This window comes from Sarcophilus harrisii, chromosome 1 (genome assembly GCF_902635505.1).
Source record: "Sarcophilus harrisii chromosome 1, mSarHar1.11, whole genome shotgun sequence".
NCBI classification, from domain to species: domain Eukaryota; kingdom Metazoa; phylum Chordata; class Mammalia; order Dasyuromorphia; family Dasyuridae; genus Sarcophilus; species Sarcophilus harrisii.
Window position 1 is genome coordinate 346,146,736 of NC_045426.1, and position 26,780 is coordinate 346,173,515.

The 26,780-nt window shown below is 44.6% G+C and overlaps 3 protein-coding genes across 4 annotated transcripts in view; 1 reads left to right on the forward strand and 2 right to left on the reverse strand.

The window, feature by feature from the left end:
- MLST8 (MTOR associated protein, LST8 homolog) overlaps window positions 1–18,876 on the forward strand; it is a 30,664-nt gene extending 11,788 nt beyond the window's left edge. For both annotated transcript variants that reach the window (XM_031945864.1, XM_003762020.4), the window contains 8 exons: window positions 11,412–11,686; window positions 12,674–12,725; window positions 13,457–13,619; window positions 14,037–14,112; window positions 14,798–14,950; window positions 15,513–15,637; window positions 17,831–17,994; window positions 18,392–18,876. In XM_031945864.1, coding sequence (XP_031801724.1) covers window positions 11,558–11,686; window positions 12,674–12,725; window positions 13,457–13,619; window positions 14,037–14,112; window positions 14,798–14,950; window positions 15,513–15,637; window positions 17,831–17,994; window positions 18,392–18,510 — 981 coding nt within the window. In that variant the 5' untranslated portion in view covers window positions 11,412–11,557 and the 3' untranslated portion in view covers window positions 18,511–18,876. The remainder of the gene's footprint in view (window positions 1–11,411; window positions 11,687–12,673; window positions 12,726–13,456; window positions 13,620–14,036; window positions 14,113–14,797; window positions 14,951–15,512; window positions 15,638–17,830; window positions 17,995–18,391) is intronic.
- Window positions 18,877–19,394: 518 nt separating this feature from the next.
- BRICD5 (BRICHOS domain containing 5) lies at window positions 19,395–22,262 on the reverse strand. The gene is made up of 6 exons (XM_012543250.3): window positions 22,061–22,262; window positions 21,625–21,750; window positions 21,114–21,269; window positions 20,808–20,909; window positions 20,024–20,177; window positions 19,395–19,763 (listed from the first exon to the last, which is right to left on the reverse strand). The coding sequence occupies exons 1-6, from the start codon at window positions 22,109–22,111 to the stop codon at window positions 19,669–19,671; spliced, it is 684 nt and encodes a 227-aa protein (XP_012398704.1). The 5' UTR covers window positions 22,112–22,262; the 3' UTR covers window positions 19,395–19,668.
- A 998-nt stretch (window positions 22,263–23,260) lies between these two features.
- On the reverse strand, window positions 23,261–26,672 carry PGP (phosphoglycolate phosphatase). Its single transcript, XM_031945865.1, has 2 exons — window positions 25,973–26,672; window positions 23,261–25,634 (listed from the first exon to the last, which is right to left on the reverse strand). The coding sequence occupies exons 1-2, from the start codon at window positions 26,607–26,609 to the stop codon at window positions 25,309–25,311; spliced, it is 963 nt and encodes a 320-aa protein (XP_031801725.1). The 5' UTR covers window positions 26,610–26,672; the 3' UTR covers window positions 23,261–25,308.
- Window positions 26,673–26,780: the final 108 nt, after the last annotated feature.

The following is a 26,780-nucleotide window of genomic DNA, read 5'->3' on the forward strand; positions in this document are numbered from 1 at the left end:
CCCACTCCTTTCCTGGTGCTTGTCCTCTCTTCTTCATTTGTATTAGACCATCACTAACAAAGTTCGATTCACCCTAGACCTTTCCTCCTGCTTATTGCCCATCATCTTGGAAGCATAGTTTCTCCTACTCCCAGAGGGCAGGTGTTTAGAGCTTTGATGAGCTTTCTCTCCTTAATGCTTCTCCTGTGTACCCTAACAGAATGGAGCACAAGGAAGTGTAGAGATAGTTCTCACTTCTCAGTGCTGGATATCTACTTCCCTTACTTGGCAAACGTTCTTCCTTTGTGGTTTATTTAACCCATCTATATCACCTGGTCCAGACCCTTGCTGCATGCATTTACTAGTCTCCAACTGATTCTCCTTTCTCTCTTTTTTTTTTTTTTTCTTTTTTTTTCCTTTTTTTTTTTATTTAATAGCCTTTTATTTACAGGATATATACATGGGTAACTTTACAGCATTAACAATTGCCAAACCTCTTGTTCCAATTTTTCACCTCTTTACCCCCCCCCACCCCCTCCCCTAAATGGCAGGATGACCAGTAGATGTTAAATATATTAAAATATAACTTAGATACACAATAAATATACATGACCAAAACATTATTTTGCTGTACAAAAAGAATCAGACTCTGAATTATTGTACAATTAGCTTGTGAAGGAAATCAAAAATGCAGGTGTGCATAAATATAGGGATTGGGAATTCAATGTAATGGATTTTAGTCATCTCCCAGAGTTCTTTTTCTGGGTATAGCTAGTTCAGTTCATTACTGCTCCATTAGAAATGATTTGGTTGATCTCGTTGCTGAGGATGGCCTGATCCATCAGAACTGGTCATCATCTAGTATTGTTGTTGAAGTATATAATGATCTCCTGGTCCTGCTCATTTCACTCAGCATCAGTTCGTGTAAGTCTCTCCAGGCCTTTCTGAAATCATCCTGTTGGTCATTTCTTACAGAACAGTAATATTCCATAATTTTCATATACCACAATTTATTCAGCCATTCTCCAACTGATGGACATCCATTCAGTTTCCAGTTTCTAGCCACTACAAAAAGGGCTGCCACAAACATTCGTGCACATACAGGTCCCTTTCCCTTCTTTATAATCTCTTTGGGATATAATCCCAGTAGTAACACTGCTGGATCAAAGGGTATGCACAGTTTGATAACTTTTTGAGCATAGTTCCAAACTACTCTCCAAAATGGTTGGATTCGTTCACAACTCCACCAACAATGTGATTCTCCTTTCTCAAGGAATTCAGGGCCTTACTCATGGTTTCCCCCTCCATTCCAGCCTTTTCCCTGTACTTGGGTGCTTCAGTAAACATGTTGGTATCTCATCAGACTCACTGGCCTTCTCTTTCACCCACCTCCGGCACTCATCTGCGTAACCATTCTCTCAAACTAATCTTTATCCATGAATGGCTGCTCAGACATTCCTTTCTCTGATGATAATTTACTATTACATTATCCCTGGTTTTCCTTTAGTCCTCTGACACCTGTTCTTTGCCTTCACAGTGACCTCTGAACCTCTTTACCTCTCCCTATTCTTTTGTCCTGCCAACAGTGCTTTCTCTCGATGGCTGCCTTGGAAGTCTTGACTGTAGTTAGCCAGTTCAGCTGTTCATTCCTTTCTATTTGAATCTTTTGTCTTCTTGCCTCTTCTGACTTGACAGACTCTAGCCATGGGTTATCCCCACCATCCTGTGTAATTTTTGTTTAACTTGCTGCTTAAATATCAGAGGAAATTGTACAACCACCACCCTAGTCTGTGGCAAATTTATGTTACCTAATCTCCATTAGGCCCTCACTGCTGAATAGGAGTCTTTTTATTTTTTCTTGACTAATGGGAGATTGCATTCCCCATTGAAGCTGTCCCAAACTTTCTCTTTCCTCCTTAAGCTCCTGTTAATAGAATTTTAACTGTATTGGTCTCTACTAGCTGGAGCTGCACAAAGCAGGCCTAGAGACAAGTTTTAGAGATGAAGTAGCAGTTTAATTAATCTTTCAGAGTGAGGGATACAGTTTGCAAACTGGAAGTTCTGTGGGGCAGGAGACCTCCACCTATTGTAGGAAAGGCAGAGATTTTATTCCCAAATTATAAGTGGGAAGGAGAAGGAAGGTGGATTACAATGCAATCATTTTTAGGACCTGTATGGTTTCCCAGGACAAGCCCATGAGTGCAGGACAACATGGGTATTCTCCAGTCTTCTGGAAATAATTTTTTAGTGATTGTTTCAAATTCCATGGGTCATTACTTGGTAGGAGGCAAGACCAGAGTTCTGTGGCAGGAAAAGACTTTGCAATCTTCACTTAACATGCACACAAGATCATCCCCCAAAATTGAGCAATTATTTCAAACTGCATTGTAAGATTTTGATTCCCAAATCAGAGAATGCTGGGAAAATCTGATTAATCTAGATTATTAGCATGTTTATTACATATCATGCCAATAATTATGAAAATCATTATAATAATTTTTTCAACACTCCTTATGCCTTTTCCCCTGTCCTTTCAGGACAGGAGTCTAGCTCCTAGTTTACAGAAAAAGTTATCTGCCTGTCTTCCTTGTCACTTAATTATTTAGCATATAATTTATCCCAGGTACCAGATTAGGGAGAGGTATACATAAACAAAATGAAATAATCCTTGCCTTTGAATTCAAGGGCAATTTGATTTCAATTTGATTGAAGCTAACGTCATATACACATATATGTGGATTTAAAATATGTACAAAATAAATCCAAGGTAATTTACTGGGAGGAGGCAAGAAACACAAGAGCATTGTGGGTAAAGCTTCATGTTATAGGAGATCCTTGGCTAAACTTACATGGAAGCTAGGGATTCGAAAGAGGTAGATATGAGGAGGGAATAGCCCATGTAAAGGCACAGATGACAGAGATGGGCTGTCTTGTGTGAGAAGGGGCAACTAGCCACAGAGGGTATGGAAAAAGGAGCTGGAACTCTCTTGTGAAGATTTCTGAGTGCCAAATAGGAATTTGTATTTGAGGAAACCCCATGAGCTTCTTCCCTGTGTTATATCAGCAGATCCCTCTACCTTATTTCCTCCCATTCTCTCCTTTGCTCTAGTGTCTTAGGAAGGTAGGACCCTTAACTTTGCAAAGGCCAGTTTTTCTATTTATGTCCATCTCTCCTTGTCTTATTTGGTAACTCACCCCTTCTTTCTCCTTGTCAGTCTCCTTCTCACAAAAATAGTCATTTTTCTCATCCTTAAAAAACATTAAAAATGCCACCCCTCAAGTTTTCATTCTGCATCTCCTCCTTTTAAATATAAACTAGAAAAAGACATTTGCACTCATTTCTACTCTTTTTTTTTCAGTCCTTTACCTTCTGGTTTACCAACCAACTTGTTACTGAAACTATTATTTCCAAGTTTATCAGTGATCTCTTAACTGTCAAATATGACAGCTTTCTCTCAGTTCATTCTATTTGACTTCTGTATTTTTTGGCATTGCTAGCCCCACCCACTTCCTTCTCCTCCTTTGGTTTCCATAAAACAGGAGTTGATGATCTCATTCAGTCAGATACCAAATTCCTTGAGAAAAGAAGGATAAGGCTAAGTAAGAATATTTGTGCTTCCCTTAATTTCTATAACAAAGTTCTCTCCTGGTTCTTCATAGCTACCAAACTGATCAGTTTCCCCTTCTAGATCACTCAATTTAACAAGCATTTATTAAGCTTCTTGTAGTATATTTCCTACCTTCTAAGTATGGGTATCATTTAGTTCTTGCCCCTCTTCTTTCTCTATGTTGTCCCTTCTGTTCAACATATTCAGTCATTAACTCTGCACAGATGATTTCTCAATGTAAATATTTAACTTTGATATCTCTTTTGAACTCTGTTCCAGCTATCTGTTGTCCACTTGCAAGTAACTGTCCTGCTGGTGTTTCACATTCTATATGTCCAAAGCAGAATTGATTATTTTCCTTCTCCTAATTACACTCTTCATCTAAACCTCTTTATTTATTTAAAAAAAAAAAAATTCCCCGTATCACCTTTTGTTTCTATATGGCCTTTATTTCTAAGTACATTCTTCCCCAGTATCCTACCCCTTTGTAACTAAAAAATAAAAAAGGAAGAAAAAAGTCAATTCACCCTCACATAGCATCTGAGTCAAATACTATACTCATGTTGTTCAACCTATGCAAAGAAGTGATTTTTCTCATTTCTTCTTCACTTGGACAAACTTGGGTCATTATGATTACCCAGCTTACAGCTTCTTGGATTCATTTTCTTTTAAATAAACAATAATTGGTATATTTTGTTTTTACATCACCTATATTTCTCCATGTATCACTTCCCTCTCCTTGTCCTAGAGAGATATACTGTTAAAAAAGGATAAAAAGAGAGGGAAAAAATTCCAGCAAAATTAACAAGCATATTGAAACAGTCTGGTATTATTTGTAGTATTCTATACCCCTAACCTGCTGCCTTTGCTAAGAATAGAGAGAGGTTCTTTATTGTATTTTTTCTTTGGGGCCAAGCTTGATTGTTAGAATTTCACAGCATTCAGTTTCAGTTGTTTGTTGTTCTTTTCATTTGCCTTGTTGTAGTTATTGTATATGTTGTTTTCCTGCTTCTGCTTTTTTCACTTTACCTCAGTTTATGTCTCCCCATACTTTCTTGGGTATAATAATACACTGTTACATTCATGTAACCATTTGTTTAGCCCTTTTCCAATCAGTGACTATCTATTTCCAATTCTTCTAACATAAAATGTGATTCTTTAAATATTTTGGTGCATATGGTTCCCTTCTTCTCTGTCTGTGACACAGGGGTCCTCAAACCATGGCCCGCGGGCCAGATGCAGCAGCTGAGGACGATTATCCCCCTCACCCAGGGCTATGAAGTTTCTTTATTTAAAGGCCCACAAAACAAAGTTTTTGTTTTTACTATAGTCCAGCCCTCCAACAATCTGAGGGACAATGAACTGGCCTGGCCCCCTATTTAAAAAGTTTGAAGACCCCTAACGTTAGGATATATACCCAGAAGTAGGCTCTTTGGCTCAATGGGTGCATACATTATTCACATTCTTAGAATAATTCCAAATTTCTTTCCAGTATGATTAGACCAATTTGTACCCCTTTCAACAATGTAATAGTATTCCTGGCTTCCCACAACCCCTCCCAGGATTAACTGTTCCCATCTTGTCATCTCTGCCAGCTTACCAATAAGATGAAACCTCAGAGTTGTTTCAATTCGCATTTCTCTTATTAGTAGTAATTTGGAGTAATCTATCAGGTGATTATTAAATTTGCAATTCTTTTGAGAACTTTGACTTTTAGCTACTTATCAGTTATGAAGGAATTTTTGACCTTAACACATTTGTATTAGTTCCTTATATATCTTAGATATGAGATTCTAATAAGAACTATTTGATGCAAAGTTTTGGTTTGTTTACCCAAATTAATAGCTTTCCTTCTCATCCTAGACACCTTGATTTTGTTGGCTCAAAAACAGTTTAATTTTGTGTAATGAAAATTTTATCTTTTGTGATCAGTTTGGTTAAGAATTTTTCTTAGTGTTATGAAAGATATTTTTTTTTTTTAATTATGACATGACCTTTAATATCAAGTTATATATATCCATTTGGTCATTATTATGATTTGAGATGTAAACCTTATTTCTGCCAAGCTATCTTTAAGTTTTGTGTTTGTTTTGTTGTTGTTTTGTTTGGGTTGAGTTTTTTTTGGTAAATTAGGGAATTGTTTCCCTAAGGAGTAATAATAATAATCATAGCTAACATTTATACAGTGATGTAAAATTTGCACAGTACTTCATATACATTATTTTATTTGAAACTCCTCATAACCCTTTGAGAAAGGTGCTATTATTATTCCTATTCTACAAAGGAGGTAACTGTTAAATTACCTACACAGTTATGTAACTACTAAGTGTCCAAGGCAGGATTTAAACTCAGAACTTCTTGACTTCAAAATTGCTTGGTAATTTGATGTAATTCTAATTATGCGAGTTCATTTAGGTAGTATATCAATGATACCATATTGATGTGGCCCAACCATCAACACTGAATATCTCTCCCAGCTATTTAAGTTGCTTTTTATTTTTTCAGAGTGTTTTGTAATTGTGTTTATGTAAGTCTTGAGTATCCTTTGGTAGTTTGAACTTCCCTTTTTCTTGCTAGGGTTCCCCTACTCCTGGTCCCAAGTTGGCAGCCTTGTTCCTCTTCCTCACATTTCATTCTAAGCAGTGGCCGAGTTTTGAGAGCGCTGGCTTTTCAGTGGAAAGCACCCTGGCTCTGGAATCAGATAAGATGTGTTCAGATCTCATCTCTGATGCGCACTTACTCATCTGCCAACTTGGGCAAGTCACTTATCCATCCCATCAGGAGTCCCGGTGCCCTCATCTGTAAGGCTTGCTTTTGAAGTACCTCTTGTTCCACAGCTGTGATCCAATGACCCTTTTAATTTGACCTCTAGGCCTTCTCTTGTGTTGTCAACTGCTGTGCGCCCAATTGGTCATTCCTGCCTGGGCCATTGCAGCAGCCTCCTAGCTGGACTTCCCAAGTCCAGCCTTTGCCCTGGATACTCCTTCTTCCCACAGTTACCAAGCTGGTCTTCCTAAAGCAGAGGCCTGACCATAGCATTCCCCTTCTGTCACAAACTCCCAACGAAGGCTCTTCATGATCCGACTAGCCAGCGTTTCCAGTCTTATTGCATGTTACTCCTGGTCATGAATTTGCCATCCCAGGCAGAGTGAACTACTAACAGGTTCTTCATTTCTCCATGTCTTTGTGCTGGTTGAATGGAACCTTTCCTCCATCCCTGCCTTTCAGAATCTTAGTCTTCCTCCAGAGCCCACCTTAGGTGTTCCCTTCTCTGCAAAATTGTCTCTCATTCTCCCAAGTGTAGGTGCTTTGTCCCTCATATTGCTCTCTCACACACCATTCCAGTAGAATGTAAGTTTCTTGAAGGCAGGGACTGGTTTGCTTTTTGTCTTTGTATTCCTAGCTCTAACAGAAGAACTTAAATATAGTAGGCATTTCACAAGTGTTTATTGGATTGAATCTAATGAATATTTTTCACCACAACAACTCACTGAGGCTGTCAGCTGATGCATAGGATGTTTATTCTATGCATACACACAAATGAAATCGTGAGTCTTGGAAGTAATCAGTCTGCACAGAACATTATATTGGATGCTGGGGGATAAAGATAAATGAGATACTATTGCTGTCATAAAGCTAAGAGTTTCAGTGATTGCCACTTTTAGGGAACCATGTGCCATCTGTGTACCTTCCTGGGTCACGTATAATGATGAGAGGGAAACTTGATGCTATCAGATGAAGAGCTTTTCCCCTCACAGTAGCAACAGTAGACCCCAAGGGATCTGCAGATTCCTTCATGCAATAAACTTTGATTAAGTGTGAGATATAACAAAATTTGAATAACCCACAGTCTAGTAGGGGGATGAGACACAAAGATAGCCCTAATATAGTGCCTTAGAGAATGGTGAAACAAAATGCAGTATGAGTTTTGGGAAGGAAAGCTGTTACTGATCAGGGGGATATAGCTATGTTATTTGAATAATATTTTAAAGGATGGATAAGAAGAAAGAAGAGAAAGACAATCCCAGCATAGTAGAAATATGAACAAAGACAAAAAGATGAGGGAGTTGGGGACATGGACAAGAGGTACATAAGTTCATTTCAGAGTGTTTGGAGGAGAGTAATGTGTATCAGAAGAGGTCAAATGCCATCATATTACAGAGAGCCTTGAATTCTGGGCTAAAGAGTTTTAAACTGTATTTAGCAAGATCTCATGACCAAGATACGCAAGGAATTCATTCAAATTTGTAAGACCAAAAGTCTTCTTGTAGTAGATAAATTGTCAGAAATGGTGGGCAGTTTTCAAAGGAAGAAATCGAAGCTATCAACAACAGTATGTAAAAAAAAAATTGGCAGAGTTGGAAAAGAGGAAAATGGCAGTTCTTGGAGAAGCTATGGGAAAACAGGCACATTAATGCACTGTTAGTAGAACTGTGAATTGATCTAGCTGTTCCGGAAAACAATTTGGAACTGTGCTCCAAAAGCCACTAAACTGTGCATACATATTAACATCAATAGCAATAACACTCTTAAGCCTATATCCCAAAGAAATCAAGGAAAGAAGAAAAGGGCCCGTACGTACAAAAATATTTGTAGCAGCTCTTTTTTTTTTTTTTTTGGTGGCAAAGAATAGGAAATTAAGGGGATGCCCATGAATTGAAAACTAGTTATATAAATTATGATATATGAATATAATAGAATATTATGTCATAAGAAATGGCAAAAGAAATGTCAGAGAAACCTAGGAAGACTCACATGAACTGATATTGAGTAAAATGATCAGAAGCAAGGAACAAGCGATATAATAATAATATTGTGAAGAAAATAACTTTGAAAGACTTAATACTTCTCACTGAAAACAGTTCACATTACCAATGCTGAAACAAGTTATGCATCTCTAGACAGAGAGTTGATGTTCTCAAAATGCAGAATGAGATACATTTTTGAATCTAACCAATGTAGGACTTCGTTTTGTTTAACATGGACATTTGTTAACTGGAGTTTTGTTTTTTCCTTTCTTTCTCCTGTCTTCCTCTCTGCCTCTCCCTTCCCTTGCCCTCCCCCACCCCCTGCCCTTAGGGAGTGGGCTGCCTGGGAAAGGAAGGTTAGGAATAGGGTTGTCAAAAAAAAAAAAAAAAGAGGGTCATTGACATTAATACATTTGTTGGTGGGATTGTGAATTGATCCAACCATTCTAGAGAGCAAGATGGAACTATGTCCAAAGGACTATCAAACTGTGCATCCCCTTTGATCCAGCAGTGTTTCTACTGGGCCTGTATCCCAAAGAGATAAAGGAGGGAAAGGGGCCCACATGTGCAAAAATGTGGCAGCCCTTTTTGTAATGGCAAGGAACTGGAAACTGAGTGAATGCCCATCAGTTGAAGAATGGCTGAGTAAATTATGGCATATACCCTTAGAAGTAAAATCTCCATAGCAGATCAGATTTACCAAGGTTTGAGGTTGAAATCTGACACTCGCTTCTCATTAAACTCAGGAAAGAAAAGCAGTTTAATAGAGTTTGCTTGCAAACAGCAACAAATAAAATTTGACTGAGACATTAACTTTGGTTTGGCAAGACTAGTAAATCGCAGGTCAGCTGTTTTTTTACTATTTAAACTGGCTTACTGGTCACCAGATGACCTTTAAAAGTGCTAAATCAAAGTTGAGTAGGAATAACTTTGCAGGGGATTACATGCCTAAATCTTTCCAGCTTCACACTAATGTCAGTGATGAAATAGAATTTGGAGGTTCTGTTTATCAGAAATAGGCATCCAAGGGGTTCAGCAGATAGAGCGGTGGACCTGAAGTCAGGAAGACATCTTCCAACTGGGCAAGCCATTTAATCCTATTTGCCTCAGTTTTCTCATCTGTAAAATGAGCTGGAGAAGAAAATAGTAAACCACTCTGTATCTTTGCTAAGAAAACCCCACATGGGGTCATAAAGAATCAGTCATGACTGAAACAACGCAGCAACCACAAAATTCATTGGAAAGTAATACTTCTATATTGGACATCATATCCTTCTTGTACTCACTTTGGCATTATAGCTAATATCAGATGGATCCCATTGCTTCTGTTTCTGAATAAGGCACTGGTTTTAGTTTAATTGAAGTTGGCTATACTCAGCTAGATTGTGAGACCTTGTGTGAAGCGTACGCTTTTTGCCTTGGATAGAAAGGCCATTCACTATTGAGACTGGGTCTCACCTTAGAGTCAGAGCCTTAGTGCAACTGAAAAAACCTGTGGAGGAGGGAAAGCAGATTTGTTATTTTTATTTTTTTCTTTTTTCCCCAGTTAAATATAAAAAAACAATATATAGAGATAGATATATAGATATATTTGGTTATATATGTACATTCCTTTTTTTTTTTTTTTTTTTTTTACATATTTCCTTTTGACTCATGTTGGGAGAAAAAAATCAAACAAAAGGGAAAAACTATGAGAAAAAAATAGAAGAGGGAAAAAAAGTGAACATAGCATATATTGATTTATATTCAATCTCCATAGTTCTCTCTCTGGATGCAGATGGCATGTTCTGTCCAAAGTATATTGGGATTGTCTTGGATCATTGAAATGTCTGAAAAGAACCAAGTTTGTCATAGTTGATTATCACACAATCTTGCTGCTATTGTGTTCAGTGTTTTCCTGATTCTGTTTGTTTTGCTTAGCATCAGTTCTGGTTAATCTGTCCAGGCCTTTCTAAAATCAGCCTGTTCATCATTTTTTATAGAACAATAATATTCCATTACTTTCATATACCATAACTTATTCATTCATTCCCCAATTGATAGGCAGCTACTAATTTTTCAGTTCTATGCTACCACAAAAAGAGCTGCTAAAAGCAATAGATTTGACTGTGAAATATATTTGCAATGTTACCAGCCGGCTTTTTTTTTTTTTTTTCCCCAAGGTAGATGATTTAAAGAAGGAATGATCCAAATGAGAGTTATATTTTAAATGTTTAGATAGTTACTTGCTAGTTTCCAATTAGATTGGTTAACTATCTAGTCATCAGTGCTGTAAGTAGTGCAGTCACCTAAACATCATTTAAATATATCTGATTGTTGACACTACTAATAATGAAATAAACCTTTATGGAAACTGAAAAAAAAAAAGCACAGTAGAGAATAAGGAAAAACAGAAGGAATTACAGACAAGCAGTTCAGCTTAGAAAGTTACACATCAGATTTATCATATACTTTAAAAGAAAAACAAACTATATAATGGAGATTTGTTTCATCTTCTATATACTATAATAGTGTATGTGTTTGTGTGCATACTATTTCCATGTATCATATATATATATATATATATATATATATACACACACATATATGGAAATGTTCATTTTATTTTGTATTTGTTAAATACAGAATAAAAAGTAAAAATTAAAAACTTTGGTAGGCAATAGGAAATCATTGGATATTTTTGCCATGACAAGTGACTTAATCTTTATGAAAAAAATAACTGGCAGTTTGGGTTGAATTGGAGAGGGAAGAGAGTGGATTTGATGAAGACCTGTGGCAGCATTCCGGTGGGCACTAATGAAGCCTGTCCCAGTGTTGACAGTGGAACAGATAGCAGGCAAGGGATGCAGAGATATTGCAGAAGTGAAATTGATGGAATTTTTTTAACTGATCAGATATGAAAGATGAAAGAGGGATGAGTTGTAGATAATGATCAAGATTACGAGCATGAGACCTTATAGTGGGAGAAGATCAGTCAGTGTAGATATGAATAATAATAAGTAACACTGATAGGTTGTTTCAGAGTTTCCTCACTTCTCTGTGAGGTATTATGATTATTTTTATCTCCATTTTACAGATGAGGAAGCCAAGACAGCAATCAGTTAAGTCATTCACCTTCAGGCGCATTTAGTAATCTCCTGCGTGAGCCCTATCCCTTCAGCTCCAGAGCTCTCTCCAGTGGGAGCTCACCTTCCACAAGCCTCTCTTTTAAGGGGCCTGATCATGAACACCTCCCAGGGCACCGTGGGCAGTGACCCTGTCATCCTCGCCACGGCTGGCTACGACCACACCGTACGCTTCTGGCAGGCCCACAGTGGAATATGTACCCGCACAGTACAGCACCAAGACTCAGTATCCTTTGGCGTGGGTTACCCTTCCAGGTGGAGGGGTTTGGGTCTGGCCTGTGGAATAGGGACTGCTGCGACTCTGGAGCTGGACTCTGGAGTCAGATCAGTTAGTATGGGATGGGGAGGCCACAGGAGTACTGGGGAGGCCAAACAAGTACCTTTCCTAGCTCAAGGAGTACTTGCTATAAGATTAGTGTGTGATTGAGGGAGCTATAGTCAGGCGGACATGACATTGAAACTTGTCTTGATAGTTGTGAGCTGTGAGACTTAGCCATTACCTCTCTGTGCCTCAATTTCCTCATTTATTAAAATGAAGCAGTTGGACTCAATGACATGAGAGAGGCCTTTCAGCTCTAAATCTGTGGTCCTCTAAGCTTTACTTTGTTTGAGGGTCCTAGGAAATCCTGCAGTCCAACCCTCTGCTTTTCAGAGAAGGAAGCCGAGGCCCAGGGAGGGGAAATAAGAGGATACAAGAAGTTAATGGCAGAGGCAATACTAGAATGGAGTTGGTCTCATTCATTCAGTAAAGCTTTATTGAGCACCACTTTGTACCAAGGGCTGTGCTAAGTATTGTCTGTATCCAGCCCTCTTTCTACTCTGCATTGCCTCTTGTGAGATGGGTAAGCTTTACAGTAATTGGAAGAGGATGGTTAAAGATGGAGGAGTGAGAGGGGAGCAGGAGGAGGGAGAGTATTTGCAGATGGGATTAGGGCTAGGAGGCCTCCAATGCCAGGCTAAACTGGCTGGCCTTGCTGCCTGGAGCCATGAGAAGCTTATCTTGTAGATGTTTTTGTGTATGTCTGTGCCTCTTCCTGTTCTGCCTCCCCACCTGTCCAGCCCTGAGGCTTCTGCCCGCGGGGCTTCCAGCCATGTGTCTTGTCATAACCTGGCTTTCTGTAGCTTAATGAGCAGTCAGAGTGCCAGAAGTTTTATGATAGCATCTTTTGTTCTGCTCCTAGCTGTCCTTGGTCACCTTAACCTAACCCCCTAGCAAGTGAATGCCCTGGAGATCACCCCAGACAGAAGCATGATTGCCGCTGCAGGTATCCGCTGGCCGGACAGGATGAGGGAGTATCCTGGCTCGGCACCAGGACAGACCAGTGTCCTCTTAGCCAGGACCCTGCGGGCTCCCACCAAAGAGTGACAGGCTCTGCAAACCCTAACACAGTCAGCCTAAAAGGCTCGTTTCAGGCACAGTGTTGGCACAGTACAGGCAGGCAGTGGGCTGTAACACAAAGCAGTCCCACCCAGGATTTAGGGAGCTGGGCATTTCAGAGATTTGCCACTGGTTCCACTCCTGAGATGGGCGGGAAGGAGATATCAGTGCCAAGAAGTTCTTGCAGGAAAGTCAGCCGCCTGCCTACTCCTGTTCTTGCCACTGCTGGCCAGTCAGTAGGCATGGCAGATCCTTTTTTCATGCTGATTCTTCTTAATGTGGTAAGGGGGGGAGGTCAGGGTGCTCTGGGGCAGCAGAGGGAAGGCCCCTGGGGAATCAGTGACCTCACCTCAAGCCCTGAAGCTCCTGAGAATGTGTCTTAGTCTTTGCTCTCTTTTCTGGGTGAGGCCATGAGGCAAGGCTGTTGGTGGGGGCCCCAGCCTAGGCAGATCATGCTATCAATCATTTGTCTTCAGGGATTCATCTCTCCTGCCCACCATGATTCCTGGAGAGAGCTCTGCCTCGCTCTTCCCCCGCTGCGTCTCCCTCCCCCCCCCCCCCCCCCCCCCCCCCCAAGCTGAGGAAAAGCAACTAGTAAGACTGCACTTGTGCCCTCAGGTTACCAGCACATTCGGATGTATGATCTCAATTCCAATAACCCCAACCCTGTCATCAACTATGATGGAGTGAGCAAGAACATCACCTCGGTGGGCTTCCACGAGGATGGCCGCTGGATGTACACGGGCGGAGAAGACAGCATGGCCAGGATCTGGGACCTTAGGTGCCAAGCCAGGGACCAGGGGATGAGGGGAAAGCCTGGTGTAAGGATACGAGGTGGGAAATCAGGGACAAGGGTCAAGCCCAGCTCAGCCCTTGTCCCAGGAATCTGAGGAAGACGTTCTGCAGATTTTCCCTGGGTCTCAGTTTTGTTCAGGGGCTACCTACTTAGATACTATAAACAGAAGCAAGAAACCACTATTCCTCCAGTGTCAAACCCTGAAGTGCAGCTTAGCAGGGGGCTGCTACGCTCCCACAACCCAGTTCCCCCATGACAGGCCTTGTGGGGCTGCTGATTGCTCCCAGGCAGCTCGGTTTTCTGGCCACTCAGGGTGAGCAGTTGGGGTGACTCTCAGTTCCAAGGTAAGTTGGTACATCGGCACTGCCCCAAGCACCAATGTGAGTTTGTCTTTGATGCCAGGTCACGAAATCTCCAGTGCCAGCGAATTTTCCAAGTGAATGCACCCATAAACTGTGTGTGTCTGCACCCCAACCAGGTAACCTGCTTTCCTGTCTGCTTGCTTCCTGCCTGTACCCCAGCCAGGAACCTCCTCTGTCCATGGCAGCCACCATGTGGCTCTTTCTGGCCTGGTGAGCTTGCCTGCAATGGGCTGGTCTCTGGAGGTTTTTGGAAATGAGCTTTGTGGGGATGTGAGTCTCAGTCTTTTCTAGGCAGGGGCAAGTGACAGGGAGCGTTTCTGAGGAGACAGGCAGTGGGTGTTCATTCTTCTGTGCCTGCTTCTTAGGCTCAGATTATCAGGTGTGTGGCTGAACAGGAATGACTGGGACCGAGTGAATTGTGACAGTCATGTGCTGAGCAGGTCTGCTGCTTTTCCCTTTTTGTGACTTCCAATTCTTGATTCACATTTTCCTTTTGGGGACATCAGAAAGTAAAGGAGAGTAAAAGGGGGGATACAAGGGGAGATCCAAGGCTACTAAGCCCCCAAAATGGGCTGTGGCAACATGACAGGGTCAGAAAACTTTGCATCAGTTAAAGCAGCACCAAAAATTGGGCTGAAGTGCAAGCCGATGCCCTGTACCAGACAGCAAAGTCCAGCCCAGTGATTCAGCCCCTTAGATGTCAGAAGTGCCCTCGCGCTGGGGTTCGAGAATGGGAGGCCAGAGGTCTACCTTCAGGTGACTTGCGGGGAGCGTCAGAGACTGACCCTACCGTCCATGCAGGCTGAACTGATTGTGGGCGACCAGAGCGGCGCTATCCACATCTGGGACCTAAAAACTGATCACAACGAGCAGCTGATTCCTGAGCCTGAGGTCTCTGTGAATTCAGTTCACATCGACCCTGACGCCAGTTACATGGCAGCTGTCAATAGTACAGTAAGAACCCTTTGGTTGTTCCCCCTTAGGACCTCACCTCTGCCCCGCCTACTGCCTGCATAGCCACCCTTCTCTGTGGGCCCAGTCTTAGGGTCACTTATGTTTGGGGGAAGACCCCAAGCTCTTTCTGCTGGAAAAGGAGACATCTCCGGAGCCCTGCCGGCCATTCCTGCCGGGTCTGTGGGCTCTTCTGAGAGACTTATTACTGGAGGACTCTGCCAGTGAATTTGCATGCTCTTAGTCTGGAATGACTGCCCGTTCTTCCTAGAGCTTTCCAGCTAGCACTCCCATCCCCGGTCTACCCATTTGGTCCCACGGGCCTGCTTCCCAGAGGCCTTCCTTGGGGGTGCACCTTTTAGAAGTGGCACCTGAGTGTCAGTACCATACAGCCTGGTGCTGAGTCAGCCCTGGCCTTTTCTGTTCTTCCTGCTCAGGTGTTGATGGTCAGTCCCCCCATAGGATGCTTGGCTTGGGGCAGAGCTCCACGCACTCAAACCTTCAAGTCTGGGGAGGAAAGTTACTTCAGAATTTTCACTCCACCTCTCTCTCTTTGACTTTGTAGGGAAACTGTTACGTTTGGAACTTGACTGGAGGCATTGGGGAAGAAGTGACTCAGCTAATTCCTAAAACCAAAATTCCAGCTCATACGAGATATGCCCTGCAGTGTCGGTTCAGCCCGGACTCCACGTGAGTGCAGAGCAGGATTGCTAGTCGAGGGAATTGGGCCAAGGCCCAGTAAACACAGGCCTCACTTCTCAGGAAGGCATCTTTTGCAGGATCCTGGGGGGCAGGATGCAAAAGTATAACTCAAAGGGTACTTCAGTAAGAGGCCATCATAGTCCACTAGGCCCAGGAACTGTTTTATCTTATTAAGTACCTTTATTCACTGGAGCTCAAGTGCATGTTAATAAAGACAGTGCAAAGCAGGATATGCCAGGTATCACACGGAGATCTGATAGTAGGGAGAAACAGCTTCCACTTGGGGCAGAATCATATGGCACAGAGGAAAAAACAGAGACTGCAATCGGGAGAATCGGGTTAAGCCCTGGCTTAAGTAGTAATTATCTGTGTGACCTGGCCAAACAACTGGACTTTGTTTTCTAGAGTCAGCTTAAATAAGCTTAAATATATCTTCCACAAACAACTCATAGCTCAACTAATATTTTTATGGCTCCTTTGAGATTTATAAATAGCATTTACTAAAGACCATCATTCAAGGCTGTCTGGAATTTCATAAATTTGAGCTAATCCCTTCCAACTCAAAATTCTATAATCCTATGAATGGTGTCTACCTGCTGGGACATCTTTCAGGGCATGCCACAAGGTTCTGTCCTTGGTCAGCTTTATCAGTGTTGTAGAGGAAGACATAGATTGCATGCATGCTCATTAAGTCTGCACGTGCCATAGTCCCGGGAGGAGTAACAGAATCAGAATGTCAAAGGGTCATGATGGGCAGAATCAAGGAGGGTTGAAAAGTAATGAGAACAAAAGTTATCTTGTGCTCAATTAGGATTCAGAAAATCAGCTGCACAAATGTGTCATGGAAAGACATGCTCAGCCAGTGCATAGTGACTTTAAGCTCAGTGTGAGTCAGTAGGCCGATTTGGCCACGTAAGAAAAGTAAGGCAGAGGTGATAGAAATGGAGAGAAATGGAGAGAAATGGAGAAAAGGAATGAGCTCATAGTCCTATTGAAGTCCCTGATGAGACCGTGTCTAGGTGTTCAGGGTGGGATGCCATATTTCAGGAGGGATATGGATAAACTGGAATGTGAGGAGGATAACCAGGATAAGGCAGACTTATGCCTTAGAAAGTGGGAGTGTGTAGCTTAAAAAAAAAAAAATAATAAGAGGACATGTAATTGCTGTCTTCAATTATCTGAATGGCTGTTGTAAGGAAGGGGCTTTATACTTATTTTTTGCGGTTCCAGGGAGTTTTAGGGAGATGAATTTGAGCTCATCATAAGGAAGAAATGCCTGCATTTCTTTTGTCTATTGTGGCTGCATTAAAATATAGTGAGTTTCTTTTCACTGTATTCAAGTGGAAGTTAGATGATTATCTGTCTTTTAGAAAAAATATGTGCATTGGGCAGGGGATGCCTGAAATTCCATGAATGTTTATCCTTTCCCCTTTCATTAACTCACTTGAGAGAACTCTGTCTAGGGAGCAGGAGCTGGAGCCTAGGTATAGGCAAGCTCTCAATCTTATGGCCTGGCTTGGCCTCTCACAAGCCTTGGTCATTTAAATTCTCCAAGCCACAGTTACAAAATCTGTAAAATGTGGCTCTTCATATCTACACTATCTCCTTCACAAGGTTGGGGGAAAAGCATTTTTGAAAGCAATGGAAATGTCAGTTATTTCAGTAGGAGAATATGTAGTTAGGTAGTGTGTGGGTGACCCTGTCTTCATAGAAGTACGGTCCTTCCAGGCTGAGCTCCTGGGTCTCAAGGATGCCTTGAGACCATGTCATAGGGAATGTGTGGCCATTGGTCCTTTTTCTCATCAGATTTCCCCTCTCCTCCTTATCTCATACCCTCTTTGTCATCTAGAACAGGTGTCAAACAGGCAGTCTGAGGATCCTACGCTCCCATGTGCCAGACCATTAAAAAGTAGTTGGGAAATGTTTAACAAAATGTGCGGTAGAACATATGCAATGTTAATGTGTCATTTTCTAAGTCAGTCTGAGGCCCAGGGATCCTTATGTAGGGTTTAGTGGCTCCCATTTCTATTTGACACCATTGCTGTCAGCATAGGGTGTGTAGTCCAATGAAGACAGCTGAACTGGGGCGAGTCCTACGAGGTGGGCCCGAAGGGAAGGCCTGGTGTTTTTGGATGGGTCCATTGGCAGAGCACAGACTTAGGAGTTCTCCCTTTCCTCTAGGCTCTTGGCCACCTGCTCAGCAGACCAAACATGCAAAATCTGGAGGACCTCAAATTTCTCTTTGATGACTGAGTTGAGCATCAAGAGCAACAATCCTGGTGAGACTTCAAGAGGCTGGATGTGGGACTGTGCCTTTTCTGGAGACTCTCAGTACATTGTGACAGGTGAGCTTCTGCATCACAGGGTACTCCTTGGGGCCTTGATCCCATGTCCTTTAGACTTTTCTAAGTCTAAGCTCAACTTGCTTAGCTTACAATGGGAACAGCCTGAGATAAGGATTGTGGTGTCCCAGCACTAAGCTTCCAAATCTTAGTATTGACCTTAGTATAAATAAAACCCATCCGGCCTGAGGTCTGTACTTCTGTGTCAGTCTGTCAGGGGAGTGTGGGTTTTGAGGTCAGGATTGTACTGACTAACACCTTTACTGGCAGAGGTGGCCATGGCCCCGAGGACAGGCACATTCACTGGGGGTAAAGGGGACAGGGAAGGGACAGAGCAGTGCCCTAGTTCCCTTTGGGAAGAACCTTCCAGTAATAGGACCTCTCTTCCTCTTATCTCCAGCCTCGTCTGACAATTTAGCACGGCTGTGGTGTGTGGATACAGGAGAGATCAAGAGGGAATATGGTGGACACCAAAAGGCTGTAGTCTGCCTGGCATTCAATGACAGTGTTTTGGGCTAGCTTGAAAGCCTCCTCTCTGCCTTTGTGCCTTCAGGGAGCAGGAGCTGCTCAAGACTGCTGTGCTAGCCAAAGAAATTGGGCTTTTCTGACCACGGAAAGTCTCAACTTCAGCTCAAATTGGAATACTGTCTCTCGCCCTTCTTGGTCTGAGGGCAGTGGAGAACAGTTCACAGAAATGGAACTGGGGGAAGTGCAAAAAGGGACCTTGGGACTGAGCCTTCCAGTGGCTAGTCACAGGGCAGTTGGACTATCAGTTTCCAGCATGGCTAGAACATGCCCTTTCTATGTACATATATACAAATATAGACCGAGAATTGTTGAATATTAAAAAGCCAGGTGCATCTGGTGCCTGTGCATAGAGCCTCAGCTTCAAGAGTGATAGTGGGTCTCTTCAGGTCCCAATCCTCAACTTTATCCTTTTTTCCCCCTGAGGCAATTGGGGTTAAGTGACTTTCCCAGAGTCACAAAACTAGGAAGTGTTACCCGTCTGAGGTCGGATTTGAACTCAGATCCTTCTGAATTCAGGGTTGCTGTTCTCTCCACTGCACCACCTAACTGCCCCTCAACTTTATTCTTAAACCTAACCTAACTCTTGGCCTGTCCATATATTGGGTTTGGTGTAGAAAGAATAAATCCAGGTAGGGCCCAGTCCAGCTGAGCTGGTGGAAAACAGAAAGGGGTTGGGACTGGCCCTGGAGACTTGGGACAACGGGGACGGAGTATGGCTGATGAGAGGTGGAAGGGTTAGGAACTCTGGTACCCCTAAAGCTGGGATGGAACTTCCACAAAATAGAAGGGCACTGAATTGGTTCTCTTAATCCCGGAAAGAAACTGCAAAACCCCAAAGGTTGGGATGTCCAAGCCATCAAGTCAGCACAGGATCAGCCATTTGTGATCATTTTATTCAGGATTAAAACCAAGCTCTCCCTGGCATCTCCCGTGTTAATGGAGAAACCCTCATTTCCAGTAGAGAAATTTTCCAACCTGGCCTACAGCCCTCTGGCTTGGCACTAAGGACCAGTTGCCCCCACCCATGGATCTGTGGGGGGGGATTATGTTCCTGCTTTAGTCCCTGATTCCTGCATTGATCAGGGACAGACTGGGGTGGGCAGGGCAGAGAGGACTTCCCAAGGTGCCTAGTCCTGAGGCTATTTATTCCTAATCTGGAAGGTAATAAAAGCAGACAGATACACAAATGTTGCTTGGAAAACAAATGTCAATGCAGAGATAAATTAATCTCTGTTTCCGTGAACCTGTAAAGAAAATTATCTAAAATTAAATATCCCCCACATTGAGACACGAAAATCTAAAGCTCCATGTCTGACCTGGGCATTTCTTTTCCCACCCCTTCCCTGCCATAGAGTCATGCTCCATTGCCCACCCTCCATTCCCATTCCTGGGTCATGCTGATGAGTAAGGACCAGAAAGGCTAGGGACATTCTTTTGGTTGGTCTCCTTTCATCTGGTTCTCCTGAGAGGTCTATCTCCCGGATGCCTTTAGGAATTTACTCACCTTCGGCCCTTTGCACCCAGTAGATGGGGAGTTGGTCACAAAGGTGTTGAACTGGTCCTCCTACTAGAGCAGGGTCCACTTCATGCCCCCCTAGCACCCCCAAAAACTCTTGAGTATATCTGGTATCTTTGTTGGGACCCAGTGGCCAGTCAGCCTGAAGGAAAAATTAGCATTGTGGACAGAAGGATCTGAACAGCATGAAAGGTAGGAAGACCTGAAGCGGCCAGAGCTGGCGTACATCCCCTAGCAGTGCCCACGACAAAAATTCATGGCTTTTCTAACCCCATCTCAAACTAGAAGGAAGACACCCCACCCCCCACCCCACCCCCACGGGTTAATCTTGTGTTGTTGATGGAGCAAGGGGAGCACAAGTCAGGGATTTCCCAGAGCCAGGGACACCTCCACCTCCCACCCCTTGATCCATCTGGATGCTCTGTGCTATCACTGCTCCCTCATTACTGAGAAAGGGCGGGGGCAGGAAGTCTCTCAGTCCACCCCAGCCCTACCCTACCCATTGTTCCTGTAAGAAAGCCAGGGTATCTGTCATCAGGGACAGCCGAGGGAAGATAAGAGTCCTCTGTTCCCCTGAAACCAGAGCCTTGGTCCCTCTGCCCTCCCAATGTGGCTGAGGGAAAGTCATCAGTCAGTGGGGGCAGGAAACAGGGGCCCTTTGTCTCCTTCCCCCTCACACTGCTGAGCTGAATCACAGGGATATGGGGGCAGCCGGCTGAACACTGGTGTTTGCATCCTGGTGGAATATCTTGGGGGGAGCAAGGTCCCTCACCTGAGAGGTATTGAAGACCAGCTGCAGGGTTTCTCGCTCCCAGGTCTCCATGCTCCGCAGAAAGCAGGACTTTTGTTCCCCTGGGCGATAACACACAAAACCCTGGGGGCAATGACAGGAGTGTTAGGGAAAAGAGAATCCCCCAAGGCTCTGCAGGGCTCCAGCACCTCCCCAACCCAAATCTTGGGACTAGTAACATATTCCATTTCAACCAGGAAACTGGGAGCACAGTGATTGAATGACTGGCTTGGAGTCTGTTCCCCTTCCCTATCCCAGTCCTAATCAGCGTAGGGGAGGTTGACTCACATTGTGGCTGTCAAATAGCACAGCCCAGCTATGGTTGTTCTGAGGTGGGGTCACCACATAGGTCACTGTGTCCTGGGCTGGGTCCACTGTGGCAGTCTGGTTGGGCCAGGAGGTAGGAGGACTCAAGAGGGTCCATCGGACAGCCTGCAGTATAGGCTACGGACAAGGAGCGAGTTTAGAAGGGAGGGTATGGGCAAAATAGTCGTCCCCAAGTTCCAGTGATGCCCCCGGAGACAGTTCCTCCCCTCTACCTAGTGTCCACATTCATCCTCTCCAAGCATGGGTAGGAAAAGCTAGTTTCAGGCAAACAACAGAGATTCATAGCTGACTAGTTCTCATTCTCAACTCTGAATACACAACCTTGGGTGTGAGTTGAACTGGGAACAAAGTAGGATCCAGACTACCTGGTGAGCCTGAGCACCAACCATCCCAGGACAAAGCATCTCAGAAGAAAAAGTTGCCTTTATGCCCTTATACTTAGGATAGGGGAGAGTTAAGGGCAGGGACTTACCTCAGCAGGGCTGTGTGCCAAGCCAAGGAGCCCCCCGACCACAGCTCCAGCCAAAGCCAGCAACAGTAGCAGCAGTGCCAGGCCTAGGACTGGCCAGTGTGACCCTATAGGCAGCTTGGAGCTCACCTGGGGAAGGCCATGTAGGGCAATATCAAAACTACCACTTTTTTTCTTCCTCCCAGCTCTCCCACCCCCCTGCCATTTTGCAAGCAAATTTTAAACAGTTCTGGGATATATACATTTCTAGGAAAGGAAACTCAAAACAATTGCTAGACTAACAACTGAGACACATCCAAGAATATACTTACACAAATACGTGTGCACAGCCCAGATTGCCTTGTGCCTAAAAGGGGAACTTTTCCCCAGATAAGGGGCATCATATTACTCGTGTTAGTTTTAGGGAGCTTAGCGGGTTCAAGGGGTAGGAGACACTCACCTTGGAGGGCCTTTGCCTCTGAACCCCAGGTCCGCTGCTCTGTGCCTCCATGCTGCAGTCTAGACTCTGCTCCCACTCACAATGTCTGGATTGTGTTTGGCCCTGCCCAGCCTGGCTCCTTAGAGCCAGCCGCAGAAACCCAAGGATGTGTCCATCAAAAGCTGAACAATCAGAATCTTCCCGGAGGACCCTCAGATCTACCCCCCCCCCCCCCCCCCCCGGTATTTACAAAATTAAACACCCCCCCATGTTACCTGACACTGATATCCCAGGGCAAGACCAGCCAGGATCTCCCTCTTCTCCAGGTGGAGAGAGCTTCTGTCACAGTCCCTCCTAGAACAGGCACCCAATTTATCAAGGGAGGGCCACAGGACCTAGCTGAGATCTGTGTCAAGACTTCTTCCAGGCTCCCAACTTTGTATGAGCATGTATATACACAGACCTGTGTTTAATTTTGTAAAAACCTTGGCTTGTTAACATGCTGATGAGTCCAACTCAACTCCATTTATTAGCCATGCAACTATGGGCATGATTTAACTCCAGTTCCTTTCTCCCCAATATATAAAATGAGAGTAAATTTACCTGTGTTCCTCACAGGATTGTTAAAAGTATTTTGCAAAATTCAGTAGAAATGTGAGCTAACACGGTCATTTTGGGGGGCAGCTGTGGCATAGATAAAAAATGTTCAGTTGTATCTGGGGCATTTGCCTATTGACATTCAGGTAATGCTCTGTCAAGAGTACTTTTAAGTTTTTGCTTTTTCTGTGGTCATATTAAATGGGAAAGTGGGGAAATGTAGATTTGATCTGGGTCCAGATATTTGCCACAAGTAGCATACATATAGTTCAAGAATTGAAAAACTTATCTTTACTCCTACTTGAGCTTGCATTGGAAGGCCTTTAAGGACAGAGACTAAAGTCTAAGAAATTGGTTGGAATTTACAAAATGTTCCTACAAAAAGCTCACCAATACCAGGAAGAGCCCTTAATTCAGTGAACAGAGCAGCAAGAGACCAATAAAATGGTCGTACAGGATTGTACAACGAAAAATGGGAGTTGAAAGTACAGGTTGACAGTTCTTTTGAGCTGTGATGCAAAAGCTTGGTGGTCCTTAGTTTTGTTGGCATATGCTGTATAGTTGTCTTCATTCCCAAACTGGATTAAAATAGCTTCAGAAAAAGAAACCACCCTAAGAAAAGAGTCTGAGCAGGTTTGAAAGTTTAATATGAATTCAGGTAAATACAGTGGGATGAACCCCAAAGGGCATGGAAGATTCACAAACATTTCACCAGTACAGTTCCATGGCAGGTAGGACAACCAAGGGTCTGAGGCTTCTGACCTAGAAAACTAACCCAAACAGGCAATATGATATACCTACTCCCTCTACTTTAGACTTTGGGTTGTAACACTCTTAATATTGTTAAGAACCCTTGACCTGATTTGGCAGAGCCATGCTTTTGAACCACAAAAATTTACTTTCTGTAAATCACATGGAGAGGAAAACTGGGATGCATAGCAGACACAGCTGACAGTGCCAAATAACAGTACCTACTTACTGTCTGTAGCTGAGACTATGGAAGAAGCTGAAGAGACAGGTGTAAGTAAGTCCTGTGTATTTATTGCTTATGGGAACATCCATCCATGGTCAAGTGTGAATTTTCCTGTGAAGTCCTACCATCATGCTGTGCAACCCCATTAGCACTGTTTGGAGAGTTTTTCTATCAGCTTTTTCTAGTACAGAACCATATTTCCATGGTATCCTATGGCCCAGGAAAAGATCAGAAGCCAGAGGATGCCCTTTCAGCCTCCACAGGAAGCTCCAAATGGTGGTGCATATTTCCAGCTTCTATAGGCACCCAAGTATCTCTCCATTGCCCTTGTTTAGGGCAGGTGACAAAATTTACATTTCTGGCATCTAAACCCCAGGTAGTATGCTGTGTGTGTCTTGGGTCTCATAGACTGCAAAGCTCCATACAGCCTTGCACTGCTTTGGCCTTCTGCTTACAAGGACCCCACCCTCCCTGGCTGTTCCCACTACCAGACACAGGTGCAGTTATGCAAGTTGTTCCTTAAGATGAGGCACCTTTGTCAGGGCTCTAAGCTTCTCTTTACAATGAGAGTCAGAAGCCTGGCCTGCCTAAAGGAGACCCTGAAGCTCTTTCACCACCCACAGAAGCACTGCCAGCACATGTCCTAAGCAAGTATTTGAAATCCCTTAAAATATTCTTCTTAGGACATGAGAACAGCAAGTAATACATTAAGATTTAATTCCACCACTTTACAAAGTTGTTCAAAAGTAAAAAAATAAGTTTTTGGTACCAATACCCACTTTCAGTTCACTAAACAGCGGTACTAAAACAAGGAGACTGGGTAAAGTGGACACCATTTACATTCTCTCTAGCACGCACTTCATAAAACTGTTCTATATAATAAACTTCACTTAATATTTTAAATAAATATTGAAGATGGATTGAGACGTCCTCAGGTTTTCTGAGTTATCCTGAGATTTTACAGATACATCTGGATGGAGGCAAGGCAAGGCCCAAGGGCCCCGAGTTTGAAATGCAACAAATGCCCATTTGTGACATCAATCAGAGTGCAGTTGAATTGAAAGGGGAGGGGTAAGAAATGGGGACAGAACCTTAATGAAGGGTTTCCAAATGGGAATGTGCCCTCCTCCTTCCCCAAGTCTTGGCAACACTAAGGCAAAGGCCTCTCTAAGCCGAGGCTCGCCAAGGACAAAAAGGTGTTGAGGTCCGGCCTAGTTTGGTTTCTATCAGTTCTCAGAAGTCACAAAATAGCCCCACCTCCCTGCCTGAAAAAAGGCTTATCCCTGAATAAACTTTGAATTTCAGATATTTCTGAAAGATAAATTTAAACACAAGTCTGATATACTCTCCCTTTCCTAACTCTGCAGCTTCAGTTACAACTCTGAAGTTAGCTGAATCCCTGGGAGGCAGGTATTGCGGTGGGCCCTCCCTCCCAACAAAATACAGTCAGGAGCCACTACAATGTTTCCCTCCTTTTCAAAGTGCATCTTAAAATAGAGGAAATTTGTAAACAAAATCATCCCCTTTGCTTGACCGCCCCCCTCCCCAGCTCAATTGCAGAGTTTACAAACTAAGATTTTTAAAATTCCAATACATTCTTTGTACTCCTCTCTAGACGAGTACATGCTCAAGCCCACCCATTAATTAAGGTAACTGATTTTTTATTTTTTATTTTGGAGATTAAAGACACTGTAACTCTCTAATCTTCAAGAGCTGGTATAAGGTCGGCTATGCTGTCGACATAGAAATCAGGAACCATTTTGTTCCTAGAAGAACAGTCACTTTGCTGGTTGCCTTTCACATCCTCCAGGCTGGAGACCCCGGTAAGAGTCAAGATGGTCTTGAGGCCACAGGTAACCCCCAGGAGGATGTCTGTGTCTAGACGGTCTCCCACCATGACGGTACGGTCTGGGTTGAGGCCGAACTCCTTGGCCACACAATCGAAGATGAATCTGCTGGGCTTACCTATGATCTCCGCCTGCCGCTGGGCAGCCATCTCCACCGCTCGGACCAGACAGCCGGTACCTGCGTTAGGCACGAGGAGAGGGTGGTCAGCAGTTTTACACCACCCGACTATCTTCCCTCTCCTAACCGGCGGGGAGGAGTCCCAGGGTGATGGGGTCTTCCGTTCTGGTGACCCTTACCCACTCTGTGAGGACCACAGGGCACTCAGCCCCTGGGAAGGTCCTCAGGCAGGGATGCCCTCTGCCCCCGGTGACCCCCGCGGGGTAGGGGGCCCACAGGCTCGTTTCCCTAGAATTCCAGAGGGCATGACCTACCAGCCAGCCCCCCCCCTCCCCCGGGGCTGCAAACCCCCCGCCCGGCATGAGACCCCTTCTCAGGGTCCCCCCCCTCGAACTCACCGGCAATGTAGCTTCCGCCCTCCAACGGCAGCCGGTTGTCCATGTTGGTGCCCACGAGGAGGCAGCCCGGTTGTTGGAGGTAGCGCACCGCCTTGGTCAGCTTCGCGTAGCTGAAGTGGGGGTCGAAGCCCACCACCACTGCGCCCACGCCAGGCTCCAAGGGCTCCGCCAGCCAGTCCCCGGGACCGGCGCCCTGCAAGGGTTCGGGCCCCACGCCCACGCTCGCGATGCCCACGGCCTCCAGCTCGGCGGCCAGGGCCGGGCTGCCCAGCACGTAGGCCTTGGCCGGGACCCCGCCGCCCTCCAGGCGCTGCCGGAGGTAGAGGGCGGCGCAGTAGGCCGTGCCGAACACCTCGAGGCCGGCGCCGGGCCCCGCGGGACCGCCAAAGCCCAGGCGCTTCAGCTTCTCGGCGTAGGCCTCGCGGGTCTTGCTGCTGTTGTTGGTCACGAAGCCCAGCCGCTTGCCCCGGGCCCGCAGCGCGGTCAGAGCCTCGGGCGCGCCGGGCACGGCGGTCTCCCCTCGCCACAGCACGCCGTCGCAGTCGAAGAGCAGCGTGTCCACGTCGGCCAGCAGTGCCTGAGCCCTATCGGCACTGAGCCGGACGCAGCGGCCATCGTCGCCGCCAGCCTCCGCCATCGCTGCCCGGCCCGCTCGGCCGCCTATCCCGCCCGCACCGGCCGCGGCCCCGGTTTGGCTCGGATCGGCCCCGCCCCCAACGGCTTCATTGGCCGCGAGGCCGCCGCGCGCCCCACCCCCGCCGTCCACCAACCAATCCTAGGCATCTTCCTTGTCGCGCGCACCGCCCCC